Here is a 14,865-nt window from a genome sequence, read left to right on the forward strand (position 1 = left end):
TAACTCAGAGGTTAGAGGTAACAGAGTCGCAGTAACAGTGTCTAGTTTTGATTACAATATCACAAAACCCAGAACTTTCTATTTTGAGACATTTAAAAAATGTTTCCTATAGTTCATTTGGTCATTTAATAGTCTGTGTGCCCTTCCCTACTTTTGAGAATTCCTGGTTCATATGGTTGTAAGCATGCAGTTGTGCAAATAACTCCAATAAAGAACAAGTCTGAGAGAAACCAAAAACCAACAGGAAGTGAACCATGTGTCAATTTATTGGCATCATTAAATTATAGATAGTTATTTTTTCCCCAGGTAGTGAGATGATATCAATCTGCCATAACTTGCCCATAGTCTTCACCATGAAAACGTAGCACTTCGTGCTTTAGTGGGGTCTACGAGGAAAAAAAGAGAATGCAACAGTTGCTAGCCAGCTCTTTGTTTCCTTAAAAGTCCAACAAGAATACAAGAACTGACTTCCTTATTGTGAACTGTAATGTAACTGGCTGCAATTCATATGGGACGTGTGAGCCCCACTGGCTGGGAAGGCATGGGGCACTTCCCTGCTGAGCAAAACCACTCCCGCAGCAAGAAAGAAACTGCTTTGCCTTTAACAAACACTCATATCCCCCTGTGCTAATGGGGACATAATGACAAGGGCCAATGCTTTGTTTTCAGGAGGTGGACATGACTTCCTGACCTCAAGGCCCTGGCAAAGTCACAGGAATTAGATGCAGACGGGCACAGCACTGCTGCAGACTTAGCTCACGGGTGAAACTGAACAACCCGACATAAAACCACGTCTCATTACTCAGAATTGTGAGATTAGACCAGAGCCGCTAGAAGAAGGGCTAAATTCAAAACACTGCATCTTCAGGCTTGTAATAAAGTATTTACTAATTCAAAATGAAAATGAAAGTGCTCAGGGAGACAGTTCCAGTAAGTAAAATTGCTCATAACCACGAGCTGCCAAAGGATTAATATTTATCGCAGTTCTGCACGCAGATCTGAAGCTTTTAAAAAGTAAAACAAGAAAATTAAATCTGAAAAACATCTCTCTGATAATTTGCTTTGCTTATCTTTGAAATAACAATGTCAAAAAAGTAGCTGAGTGATCAAATCACTTTTGTAGTTTGGAGCACAAAAATCTGAACTTATCAACTCCACAGAACTGTCTTTTTATTGCCTGACAATGTAACTTTACATCACCAACATCTCTGCAGAACTAAAATGAACAGAGTAGTCTGAAAGTGTAACAAATGGAGCAGAGCCATGTTCGCTGCAGGGTCTGGCAGATCTTACTGTTTGATTAAATAGCAGGACCCTTGCCTGTACTTAGCCCTTATGTTCAGGAAGAAGTGATTTGTGAGGACATTAGCAGATGTGGGGAAAATAAAAATGCAAAGAACTATAATTTTTCATGCTTCTGAACTGTTATGTAACTCCAACAGCAATTACAAAAGAGGAGAGTTTATCCTATTTGATTTTGTGCAGACAAATGAAACGGGTTTAATTAAAATAAGATGGCTCTACCTAAGCGTTGCTAAATGAACTGAAAATCAATGTGCCAGTTACTTCTGCTTGTCACGCCTAGAAAGGACCTTCTTTTATTATGTCATAGGATTTCTATGACCTGTATGCTTTACCTTAACTTCAAAATGCATTGCCTGACTAAAAATGGACAGAACTCCAAACTAAAAGTAGTTTGTTATGGTGCTCTAAAAATTTAAGATGCAATTCTTCTAAATAAATCAGTAACTTACTGATTATTCCTTTTTCACTTTCACAATTTTTATGCTGCTGCCAGAAGTCTTCTCAGCATTTGCTTTGAATTCTGTCTTCAATGCATCCCTCACTGCCTTTGCACAAACCTGGGAGAATCGGATGTAGCTGGAGAAAATGAAAGATACCATGTTAATTATCAAGAATCCCACTACACATCTGAGCTACTCTGTTTTTGGTTTTCTTTCTGTACTTTTTAGTTTGGTTGTATGTTATTCCAGAATTGAACTTAAAAGTGGCTAAGGCCATAAAGAATCAATACAAGGAAAGATTAGAAAGAATGTGCCCAAAGTATTAATTGATGTTTAGAGGGATAATCACAGTTTTTCTTTTTGGTACTATTTTATCTTTTTTAGAGCATATTAATTTAAGATAAATGATGTACAGATATTAAAAAAAAAAACCCATAAAAACAGGCCAAAATGTTAATGATTCCCTGTCCATTTCTCTAATTAAACTTTCTTATTACAAGATATATATGCACATATATATGCAAATGTAGATACACACACATACATATAGATTAGAAGACAAAAAAAACCTCTGAATCAAAAAAGTTCTATGATAAAAGATTTTCTGAGAACATTGGATTTTGCCTCACAAGTCTGCCACTGAAAACACCTCTTAATCAAGGTTTCTAAATTAAATTAAAGTCCTCAGAGAACATCAGTTCTAGCAAAATAGCCAAAAGCCTGCTTCCTGTTTGGTACATGGACTTCCATCGATGTCTTGTTTTCTCAAAAGATGTCAGATCACTTTTTTGCATTTTTTGCAAACAGGAAGGGGGGAGGCTACTTCTCATGTTTTAGAATTTGTTTTTGGGAGTTGGAGGGAAGAGCTCCAAAGCTTGCTTCCACTCCTACTAATTGTGTGACTTTCAGGCTGTTCAAACTTTGCAGCTTGCTTATTAAACAATAGAATAAAAGGATACCAATACCCGAGCTGCAGGTGGTTGGGAGAGGGAAGGAGAAGTGTGAAAAAACACGGATCCCAGTGTAGACTGCTTAATAAACGTGTCTGTTCCTCCAAGTCTGCAAGTCGGCTTGACCTTAGCAAGTTGGGAAACTCGGCGGCTCCGGGTGTTGCAGGGCAGTCACGCATGCAGTCTTACCACTGGAAGGTGCTGCTCCACCTAACAACTCACAGGTGTGACACCTGGTTCTTTGCTCGAAGTGGCCACGGGTTTCCACAAAGAAACCAGGTGTCACACCAGGGTCAACAGCACTTCTCTCGGAGGCCACGCACTCACGTGGGCCCGCGCCCGGCTCTCGCCCAGCGCAACGCTCCCCACAGTTTAGAGGTCATCGGGGTTAACGCAAGACGAAAATGAAAGTGACGTTATAGAAGACTTCCCTCCCCGATGTCGGGAAAAGACCGAACTGCAGCCTGCCGCTCGGTCCCAAGCTGTGCTGCTTTTACAACATTAACCATGCACAACTCAAGAGGAAAAGGATGTCCCTGGGAGAAAACTGATCACGTTCACCAGTGCCTTTACTGGCGTTCTGGGTCCCCTGGAACCCCGCGCCCGCCGCTAGAGCGCCTTGTCCATGGCGGCGCCATCTTGGCGACGGCACCCGAGACCCGGGAGGCCGCTGGGCAGCAGGCCGGGCCCCGCGCGGTCACCGACCCGCCGCGCCCAGGCGCTCTGCCCTCTGGAGGCCCGGGCCTACCTGAGTCCAGCCTGTCGCCAGTACGCCACCATGATGCCCCGAGTTCGATTCGTCGAGCCGAATCGCGAGGACGCGACAATGACGGGCTCTGCAAGGCGGCCCAGCTGCAGGAAGGGCAGACCCGAGAAACGGAAGGGGCGGGGCGCACGCCCTGCCAATCATCTCCTTTTGTCCCGCCCCGCCCTCCGCACAGCCCCTGCTGCCCTGCCACAGAATCCCGCCCCCCGGAGCCAGGAGCCAATGGAGACGCGCGGCCCGGGTCACGGTTTCCAATCCCCGGGCGCGTCCCTCCGGCCGCGCCCGCCCACCGGCTTCGCGGCTCGCGGCGTGGGCCCACTGGGCCGCCATAGCACTCCGCGAGCGGGGGCTCGCACCTTGGCTTGTTGTAATAAGTTGTAATCAGAAGCACGCGGCTATAAGTCCTATTGACCGAAGGGCCGTAACGCACGGCAGTTCACCTTGCACCGAGGAGCATCGACGCCCGGCGCCCGCCAGGCCTGGGCTCCTCGTGCATTTATTTGTATTTTAACTGGCAAAGGCATGGAGTAGCAGCTATTTAAAAAGAGGGACCTGGCTGCATTAGAAAATGCACGTTTATAGACTTTTATGATAAAAAAAAACCTCTAAGGATTTCTTTGGAAATCGCTTTTCCATCAGAGCATCACACCTTTTTCTGAGGAAGTATAATTTACACACTGTACAAATCGCTTTACTTTGCAGCATTTTATTTGGCTGACATGTTATTTCATTTGTAAAAACTACCTCTGGTTACAAAAAAATAGCAAATCTTATTGGATTTAACCCTTTACAAATGGCCTAGCAATTCTTAAAAACTAAGCAATACTTTTAGAAAAATGCTAATTTTAAAATAGCGTGGTAGCCTGTTTCTGTGGTTTGTTTACATATTAATTGGTCTCTTTATAGGAAATCCAACTAGAAGGTGATCACATTAAGTACTGTACAATAAAGGCAAAAGCTAACCACCTTTTAACAAAAAATACTCCATGTAACAACTGCAACTATCAAATACACTAGGTTGTTGATAATTGTTGGTTACAAAATATGAAACAAAATACATTTGTTGGATTATTTCTGGTTTTCCAGCCACCCTCTGGCTTCCAAAATAAAGATTTTCCACAAATAAAACCTGCAGTGCAGCTTACTTAGTGGTTAGTTTAGGCCTTTCTCCTGTGACTTTTCTTCCTCCCCAACACCCCCTCGCCCCGGCTGTGCCACATATTATTAAAAACATTAACTACCTGGATCTATGCTTCTTCAGATCAAGACACCATGTGAATAATTTCAAATGATGTACAGCTCTTCATGTAAAAAAGAGATTTTTGTGGTCACAATTACCTCAAAAAGTAATTATATTCAAATAACCTGACATATCATGCCTTAGCAATTACAAAACCATGATTTTGACACATGGCAATTTATAAGTTAAAGCAAATGTGAAATGCTAAAAGATGCGAACAGCCATTCTTCTGTTTAAGTGTTCTCTTTAAGAGTGCTGCAAAACTCAGGTAATGACTTTATTTTTCAGTTAATGCAACCAGCCCACGGTACAGCGTGCTAAATCACAAAGTACAAATCCAAGGAAGGTAAGACCTTTACTAAGTTATAAAACTTTGGCAAATCAATACAGTACTCTTTAATACAATAAAGTAAAATTTTTGTTGGAGTCATGTATTACTTTAGTGCTAATTTTCACTCCAAAAATACTATTTAAGTATCAAAACACTGTGGTTTTCAGCAGAGCAATTAATTTTGTACAAATTAATGTATTTTAAAACTATACAATTTCTCCTTTTAAAGTGAGTTCCTTCAAGCACGCTATTGTAGTTCACAGCAGCAAGGCAACTGTGTGTATGTAGGGTGATTCTGTTTGGTTCTGGGGTTGGTCCAAAGCCAGGTAGTGTTCCAGTATCTGAAAAGATTCTACCTTAAGGAGACTCAATGTCAATCCAATTTCTTCCAAGTACTTAAAACAAAGAAACAAACAAAAATACCTTACAATTTCATATAAATGCTTGAGCCCTCAAAGTTAAGACAGTCATTCAGACCACCCTAACCTCAGATGATCCCTTCATTTAGAAGCCCTGGATCTTTGATCAGAAGTCACATAACCTTACTCCAGATCATTTAAAACAAACAAAAAAAAAACTACCTAGAATAGTTGTATTTTTAAATAACAAATAAATATATCATCAAGCTTGGAGAGCCTTGGGACCACGCCTCATCACTTTTCTGCAAATGCTGCGGCCGCCATCGGCGTCCTTAGGCTTCCTCTTGCTGAGGCCGTCAGTTCTTCAATCTCAGCATTTAACTTCCGTATCACCCACTCCATTGCCTCTCTGCCCTAAAACAAACCAAAAACAACCCGACACAGTTACTGTCACTGAGTAAGAGTGGAGGTGTGTATCATAAATGACGCACCAGGCAGTAACAGGGAGTGTTCTGAGTATAACTAAATCTCATGAGGACACATCATTTTTGTCCTTGCTTTCTCTTTCTAATATTATTTACCAAATATCAAATGCCTTGAGCAACTGCTTGATCCATAAACTAATTTTTATTTTGTATGCAAAAGATGTTCTCAAAAGAATCTACAATTAAATGACAGGATGTCTTATTTCATCATTAGAGTGGCCAACCAACCCCTCCTTCTTATGTCTACACTGTAAATCAAAACCATGCACAAAGCTCTGAAGGGCCTTGACTCCCTCCTCACCCCCCCCTTCCTTCCTGGTGCCTTACAGCTTGAGAATGGGAGGAGGAGCATTTTGTGCTTCCTGTCTACGGGCCTTTGCACATGCAGCTCCTCCACACGGATGGCTCTTCCTGGCATCCCTCACAAGTATCCCACTCCCCAGCCAGCGCTTGGCAGAAACATTAATCACCAACACTCATTAAGCTCTCTCATACGTGTCTCTTACTTTTCCTTTCCTAAGGACATGCTCCTTCTTCTTAGTTCCACAAGGGAGGGGCCCTATTTGTTTGCTCCCCGCTGTACCCCAGTCTAGACTAGCACTCTGCCTGGCACAGTGAAGACATCTATGAATATCCTTGACTTCTGAGAAACTGTATTAAGTCTGTGTTAAAAACAGTCCATCAGTTATCTCTTTCTCCAAACTTACTTTTAACTCATGCTTTGTCAATAGGGCAAAAAACTGGTTGATGGGGGAGGAACTTTCACTCTTTTATAAAGCACACATATGTATGTGGTATTGTATAGTTTCAGGGGGGTTAAGATTAGAAGAAAAAGTCTAACCTGACGGGAGGGGGACAATAATGAAAATGGGGTACGAAACAGCACTTTAAACAATGACACACAGCTGTACACTATCAAGACTCCCTCTGGCGGGGCCTTGGCTATGTACTGTCTATGTGCCATTTCACTTAGTCAAGGATAAAATCCTGTAAGGTGGGCAATCTCCACAGGTGGGAAACTGAGGCAGGCACAAAGAACTGAACTTAACTGTGCAAGGTTGAAAGGCTGGTAAGAGTGCCTGCATATAAACAGGAGGGCTGGACTTGAGAGCTTGTGCAAATGACTGCCTAGTGCTCACTGGCTTGCTGCAGGGTGGGTGAGAGTCAGCTTAACAAGGATACACATTCAGCACAAACTCTTCCAGGAAATGAACCTGGGAAATAATGAACAATTAGGAAGCAGCCAACTTACTTTATTAGCATTTGAAGATATGGTGCTTGCCATTAGTCCTTCAAGGTAACTGCTAAGGCTGACTCCTTTCACAGTAATTATGGCTTCCTGAGTCAAAACAGTTCTGGCACAAAACATATCACAGCTTCAGATGAGCCAACTTTCATTTTTTAAAAAACAGTTCATCAAAAGAAATTTAAAACACTTGTAAAATAAGTTTGTTACAACATTCTTTACTCACTTTTCTGGGTCCTGAGGATGTGGCCTGTATGTAAGTCTCTCATCTACTGAAACCATGTTTGTAAATGAAATCTATATAGACAGGGGAGTGGCAGAGGAGAGTAAGCAAATCAGTTCAGAAGCAAAGGTTAAAAAAATTCTTTTTGAAAGTCAACACACAACCCAAAATCTTACTAGCTAAACATATAAACCAACAACAAATAAACCACATTGGTATTACTGTGTAAATAACTTCAATTTCACGCCAAACAATTCAAAGTTAAAAAGAGGTAAGACTTACATTAGTAGATTTAAGTTCCATTGTTTTTTCTACAGGATCAACCACAGAATGTTCTTGCACATATGTTTTGGTTCTTGCTGCACCGATAAGCTAAATGAAATATTCAGAATTAGCGATCAGAGGAGGAAGGCTTTCTTAACCAAGTGTGTCAGTATTTTGTTTGAAGGTACAAATGTGTTACAATTATCTTGAACCAAAACCCTGTTTTCAAAAAGCAGGAGGAAACAAAGGTCAGAAAAAAGGTTATTAGAATCTAACAGGATATATACACCATGCCATTCTCAAAAACCTTTCCCAGAAGCCCATGCAAAATAAGGCATGATGCTGAAATTGTCTAGGTGTGGCGATGGAACATCAAAGCTGAAATACAGAAATCAGAAGACGTGGGGACATATGGCATCTAGAAAAGGGAGAACTCATGAATATATGCCAGCATCCCAGGGCAGGCCAAGGGAGGCGGCCTCACAGCTTCATCTCACAGTGGATCATACAGTGGTACCCAGTGTCACTCCCTGGGTGTGACTCTGAAGCCCATCCCTGATTTTGCTCATTTCTGGGCCCCTACCATCTAATGCTATGGTTGTATAAAGGAGGCAATCAGGACTCTGCTGTTACAAAAATGTGTACTGAAGTTATCTGAGTGGACCTGCCTTCTATAAAGAGACCCCCCCTGCAGAAACCTGGATCCACTTACCACGTTGGGTTTTCTCACATCATGATAAGCTGGCATTCTAGTTTCTTGTTGGTTCAATCAGCTTACTAAGGACTGCTTGTTTGTAACTGGATAGAACTGTTTCTAAACATACACGAAAGAGTACCAGACCATGGCACAAATGCAGCTACAGTAAGCCTGAGAATATTTCCCTTTCTTGATATATACAACCTACCACTGACCACAGCAACCGTCACCCAAGAGTCAGGACCAGACTGTTACTTCTAAATCTTATTATTGGTCTCAAGTTGCTGGCAAAAGCGGGAAAAGTATGTAACTCCTTTTAGATTACAAAGCATTAGCTGGCTTCCTTCAGAAGGTTTTATCAGTGCCTTCATGAAGACTGTAATAATATTTCCAATTCATTATACACTCATAACTCAAGTTTATTATAATACAATTTGAACTGATGCAAAAATGACATTCGGAATTGGCTCCCACAACCTATTTGAAATTATAATGTGGTTTAGAAAACTTCTCTACCGCAGTCACATTTCTCTGGGAATCGGGACATACTTACAGACTTCACAATGGAAGGCAGTCCCCACTCTGTGCTGAGAAGCCTGTGGCTGTGTAGCTTTCCAGAGCGGTCTATGTGTCTATCTAGCACATCAACTCCAACCACACTTGGGTTCATGGGGTTTGGGTATTTCTGCATTGCAGCTGTTGTAACAGTTTCCCACGGATGGCTGCCAACAAGAACCAAAAATCAAACATTTAAAAATATGCATTGGAATTTGACAATTTTTATAACCCATAAAATCACTCTTTACAATAGAAATTTAATTAGTTTACCTAGGGAAAATTACTTTTTGAAGCACTGACTGAATGAGGATTTTGGGAGCTCAATTTACATTTTTAATGTGTATTTTTCTAGAACACCGGCTATACACAATAATTGAAGTCTATAAAGATCAAACTACCTAGAGTATTACCTACAGTTTGAGAAATAATCTTTCCTGTTTAACATTATCCATTTTCACATGTAAGCAAGAACCACCGATTCATAAAAACGTATTTTAAAAATTATATTCTACTAAAACAAGCAGCAAAAACTGTCATTTTACTGTTTATTCTTTTGTCTGACCACATTCTATGAGGTTATAGAGTGAAAGAACTTATAGGCACTATAAATTAATTTTTTTGCACTGTAAATTCTTATAGAAATTACATAAAGATCTAAAGTATTATTGGCTTAATTATTAAAAATCTCCTCTACATTAACATAATAAACAACAGCAGGCTCTCTCCAGTTAGTATCTGTTGTAGTCCTCAAAGAAGTGACACTGATCTCTGTTTTGAAAAGGTCACTCAACAGAATAGAATGTTCTTAGGCACCTGTAACTGCTGCTTTCTAATAGGCTCTCTTAATATAATAAGCATTTGCTTACCACTTAGGACTGACTGGCAATAATACCACATTGCCTGACAACTTGCAGCATCTCTATTTTCTTGAAAAAGCGTATGTGTTCGAGTGATTCAAAGTGTGATGTACATGTGCCCTCTTCACCTCTATAAATGCTTTGTATAAAAAGACACAGTTTTCAAAGAACCCCTGATTATTATGAAAGGTGGGTCAGTCCACCTGCAGTCTGATCCCAACCCCTTCTATACTTATCTGTGCTCTTATCTTCATTTAAAGGAAAGACAGGATCTGGAGATGATGTGTCAACTTACAGCAACTGATATATATATGGCATTATTTATTTTTGTAGAAGTAAAACAGGTAGGCATTAATCTCGTTCAACCTTTAGACAACTCAAACTGACAACTACATCTTGTCAACAGAAGAAAAACCTCAACTCCATTAACTTCCCAGAACCCTGGACAACCAGTTACATGACTTTTTATTGTCTTCATTTTCTCTATGATACTGTATAAATGAACCTCATTCTGTTTTTAATCTCAAGCCTTATTCAATCAATGTAGGTATGTTAGTGGAACAGCTTCGTAAACCTAAACAGTCTCCACAAATGGAAGACAATCAGGCCAAGCACTCTGATTGTTACCAAGGCAACTATCTAAAATAAAAATCAGATGAACTCTTTCCTTGTCCATTTAGTCATAAAGCATGGTTAGCTGCGCTTATCTCCTCCCCTAAAAAAAAATAGCTGTGTGGCTTTGGGTGGTTATGCATTATTTGTAATTGACTCTACCTCTGTTCTCTAAGTCATTGAAAATACTGATGCGGACTCAGCCTGGAGTAGGACTGCTCTGTGAAACATAACTAGCTCAAACATTACAAAGGATACATATTAAGATTAGCAGTCTTCCAGCAATTTACGTTAACTGTGCTTACATAGTTATGTGAAAAAGATGTAACACTGGAAGACATTCAAAGACAGCACCAAAGAATCTGGCTGTGGCTTACTGACCTGTCCAGTGTCTGCACCTGTAAAAGGAGGCGGGGACACTGTTAACTCCACTAAGGCAGCAACATGTCTTGACTTAGTGAAATGTAAGCACTCCAAGGGCAATGCCTGGCACATTCTGTACCTTTTATGTTGATAGATCAACCAGTGACTTCAACTGAGTGCCAACTACACGACAGACCTCAAGAGAATGTGCTAGAAAATCACAGATGGGATGGATGTAGAAAGATGACTTGAGGGGAAACATGAAAGTGAGAAAATTTGTGAGCAGATTATGACTTCAACTTCAAAGCTGCTGAGTTCAAAGACCCTGTGCACATCTGGGTAATGGCTTCAGGTGTCTGGGCAACCTGAATAAGTATTTGAAGTTTGAGGGAGCTTAAGGTACAGATCTGGGTGCTATCCATGTTTGTGTATCAGGGTGGGACCTTGACTGAGTAGTACAGCCTGGAGAGAAAGCTTGATAAAGGCTTCCTCTCCTGGGACATGGGTAGCATTTATTTGACTATGTCTGTCTTCCAGGAGAGAGATCCAGGGGTCTAACCAAATCTCAAAGAGGTCTGTGACAAAAAGAAAAAGAGGATTAAGATCACTAATGAAATGTAGGACAGGAAGGTCAATAACTGACTCTTATTATTTACACTGACAAGAAAGAGGAGAGAACGTGAAAAAAAGGGCAGAAGAAGCAGATAGAGTAGTGGGCACAAGCTGAGGAAGGAGAGTATTAGGAAGCCCTAGGAGAAGGAAGTTCTAAGAAACAGAGTCCGTGCCAAGAAATTTGCCACCTTCAAACTAGAAAGAGGACTGAGGCTGAGTATCTCTGGTGCTGAAATGGACTAGTGAAGGAGGTTAAAAGTCATCAGAAAGAGTACACACTTAGTCTTTCTCCTCCCCCAGCCCCCAGGTACAAACACCAGGGAGGGGAAAAAAAAAGCTTCCTGCTGGTTCTAATAATCAATTCTTCCCAGGATACAAGAGGTCCTCAGATGTGTCTGGTCCACTATGTGAAAATGTTGACAGCTTCTTTTAAAATTGTCCCACAAACAGTTTTTAAAATTCAAACGTCTAGGCTAAAATATAGTACAAAGCTATAATAATTAAAACAGTGTGGCAACAGCAGCAACATCAGTGGAATAGAGTAGATACCCTAGAAGTGGATTCAAATGTAAATCACAACCGTGTTTATGACAAAGTAGCATTTCACACCAGAAAGGAAACCGATTAGTCAATGAGTGCCAGAACAATGGATTAACCAATTAATTACGCAAAAAAAAAAAGGGCTGTTTAATTTGTGGTTCTTTTGTATGTGACATTGTAGGTCCAGAAGATAAATGTTTCCCAACATCCCATTGATTTCAGGCCTATTTTCGTTACTAAAAGCTCACGACAATCAAAAAGGTGTCTCTGAACATAGTCGCAGAGATCTTACACTAGCAGGCCTAGCCATACTGCCATGTTCCATCTCTCGGATCAAAAAATGGGAAAGCAAGGTCACAAGTTTGTTGTAGCCAGAGCGAGACCTTGAGCCCAAATCTACGACTCTGTTCGTCGTCAAGGTTTCGCATCCGGGAGGCCCGAGTTCACCGGAAATTCAGGTTGCAGGTGAGAAACTCCACCCGACGGTGACCGGGGCACCGGAACATTTGGGAAAACCCACACCCGGCTCCTGGGACCCTCGTGGCTACGGCCCAGCAGGTGGTTCTCCAGGCCGGAAGTAGCCATCCGGGAACGGTCGAGGACCGCGTGCTCTGCAACGCCCCCTCGACCCCAAGGGGCCGCTGGGGGGAGGGGCAGGACCGACGGCCGTTTCTGCCTCTCCCACTGGACAGCTGGGAGACTGGCCAGGGGGTCCCGACGGCCGCCAGCTCCGGCCCTGGGGTCGTGACCTTGGCCCGCCCCCCTGAGCCCGCGGGACTCAGGCTGGGCTCCACGCGCCAGGTCCGACGCCGGGAAGCTCTCGGTGGCCGCCTCGGCCTCGCCGCGCTCCAGGCCCCCGCGCCCCAAACTTACTCAAAGACGTGCTCCGAAGTCCAGATCTTCATGGTACCGAAGATCCGCGCGATGTCCGGCGGCGTTACGGGACAATCAGGAACAGAACTACACCCGCCCCGCCCCGCACCCCGGCCGGCCGCTCAACGCGCAGGCGCCGTCGATCCCGGCGCGAGGACGTCCCGACGCGCGGCCCCACGCCCTATCCCGGCCGGGCCAGGCGCAGGCCCAGCGCGGCGCAACTAGGCTCCACCCCTCAGCGCAACCAAGGCCCGCCCCGCAGCGCGGCGCAGCTAAGCCCCGCCTCTCGCGCGCGGGCACAGCGCGCCGGCGCAGACTTAAGCCGCGCCGAGGCCGCCGGCGGGTGTTGTGGTGCGCAGGCGCGGAGCGTCTCAGCGGCTGCCTTGGCGCCCAGTGGGGTCTGACCCGCCCGCTCCTGGCTCGCGAGGCCTGTGAATATGGCTGGTTCTGGTGGGGTTCGCTTGAGCACATGTTCGTGCTGTCCTGTTAGAAAGTTTCCTCCCAAGGCCCGTCTCAATCCAGGGAATGGTGGCGCAGAAGTCAACCAACGAACTCTGTGCTCATTCCACTTGCCCCCAAGAGGTCATGACCCTCGGTGGGGGTGAGAAGCATAGGCGTTGGACAGGATGATCACCATGCCGGCGAGGGGTGCGGTCAGAAGCACCGGGGCTGGACGGAGTGGGCATTCCCTGAGGTCGTAGGTCTTCCTTGTCACCATTTGTAGCAGATCCTCCCCGCCCCTCCCCCCCCCCGCCCGCCCCACCATCGCAACATCCTGTTGCATTTTTCTCCGACCTTATCACTCTGAGGTCATCTTGTTTGTTTTAAGTCCCGCTGGAAGTCATCCTTGAATGCAAGGGTTTCACCTGTCTTGCTGGATGATGAGAGTCTCAGTACTCCTAGAGAGCAAAGGCTCGATGGCCATTGAAAAACAAAAGAGCGATTGTTTGCGGAATGAATGAATGAAGCCGTCTAGTTTATCTGCTCAGCTCCCACTAGACTAGTCCCTGAGGGTGAGACTCTTGCCAGACTTGTTCAGTGGTTCCCTGTACCTACCTAACAATTACTGATGCCATAAATGAATGACTAAGAAGTAGGGGGTAGGAGGGAATGGTATGCTATTCCATTCAAAGATGAGCCTTACCCAGGGGACGAACTTCACAGTAAGGCTTCCCACCCCTGCTCCCCCTTACTCTGCAGCTTGTCCCTTCCAAAAGAGTAATTTGCCATTTGATGTTTATGGAGAAAATCCTGACATCCGGTTACTCAGAAGCTAGTTAGAAGTACTGACTCATTCTTGTGCTTAGCTTGTTTGATTGTTAAAAAAACAAATAAAACCAGGTTAATCTTGGAGGGCGGATAATTTTTTAAAAAAACCAAAATCCTTTATATAAAAAAACCAGAAAAATTACATTAGACAGGGTGGAAATAATATGGTTGGGTCATTGTTAAGTGCAATTTGTGGTACCTAGGATATATTTTTTTAAACTTATGATACTTAGAGTGATTTCTTTGGGGGAGGTAATGCTTTAAGGGCTGCCAAGGGTGCCTTAGTCTTGATTCTGATGTGAAGTTAGCGTTGCTGGGTGTTAAAAACACTGGTTCAGGAACCATCGACACAGAACAAGCTGTCCCTGCTATCCCTGGAGCTCTGTGAGGCTGCCCGCCATTCAGCATTCCTAGTCTGTTTATTTTACAGAACGCTCTTTTGCCCCCAATTCAAGATTTCTTTCTTGGAAGACCTGAAAGTTAAATGACACCTAGTTCACCTCTCCCAGATGCACAACTACATGAGTCTATTGACTTTACTTGCAGCATCTGAAGTAATGGGGATAGGAGCATGGAAGGATGGAAGTCCAGACTCAAGTGCCTTTCCTGTGTCTTCCCATGGTGTAAATGGTATCAGCTCTTAATTGGGTTCACAGAGCAAGACCTTTATGAGTACTATGTCCTGGAGACTCACCTGAGAGAGACACAGAGGAAGCAAATGAATATTTTTTGGATCCTTAAACACTGTGTTTATTGACAGTGCCTTTCACAGGAATAGGGAAGTCATTAGCAGGTTAATTAACTTGATTTGAAATTAGTAACTGGCTCTATGGCTCTGGCCCAGGGATGACACCTGTCCCCACACCCTTCCGGTT

The 14,865-nt window shown here is 43.4% G+C and overlaps 2 protein-coding genes across 2 annotated transcripts; both read right to left on the reverse strand.

Annotated features, from left to right (window-relative positions):
- Positions 1–248: 248 nt before the first annotated feature.
- Atp5f1e (ATP synthase F1 subunit epsilon) lies at positions 249–3,604 on the reverse strand. The gene is made up of 3 exons (XM_020173627.2): positions 3,444–3,604; positions 1,755–1,881; positions 249–386 (listed from the first exon to the last, which is right to left on the reverse strand). Exons 1-2 carry the CDS (start codon positions 3,473–3,475, stop codon positions 1,758–1,760), a joined length of 156 nt encoding a protein of 51 aa, XP_020029216.2. The 5' UTR covers positions 3,476–3,604; the 3' UTR covers positions 249–386; positions 1,755–1,757.
- Positions 3,605–4,151: 547 nt separating this feature from the next.
- Prelid3b (PRELI domain containing 3B) lies at positions 4,152–12,882 on the reverse strand. Its single transcript, XM_020173626.2, has 6 exons — positions 12,722–12,882; positions 8,860–9,028; positions 7,628–7,717; positions 7,349–7,419; positions 7,129–7,231; positions 4,152–5,805 (listed from the first exon to the last, which is right to left on the reverse strand). Exons 1-6 carry the CDS (start codon positions 12,751–12,753, stop codon positions 5,686–5,688), a joined length of 585 nt encoding a protein of 194 aa, XP_020029215.1. The 5' UTR covers positions 12,754–12,882; the 3' UTR covers positions 4,152–5,685.
- Between the last annotated feature and the right edge of the window lie 1,983 nt (positions 12,883–14,865).

The sequence above is a fragment of the Castor canadensis genome, chromosome 5, assembly GCF_047511655.1.
Source record: "Castor canadensis chromosome 5, mCasCan1.hap1v2, whole genome shotgun sequence".
Lineage (NCBI taxonomy): Eukaryota > Metazoa > Chordata > Mammalia > Rodentia > Castoridae > Castor > Castor canadensis.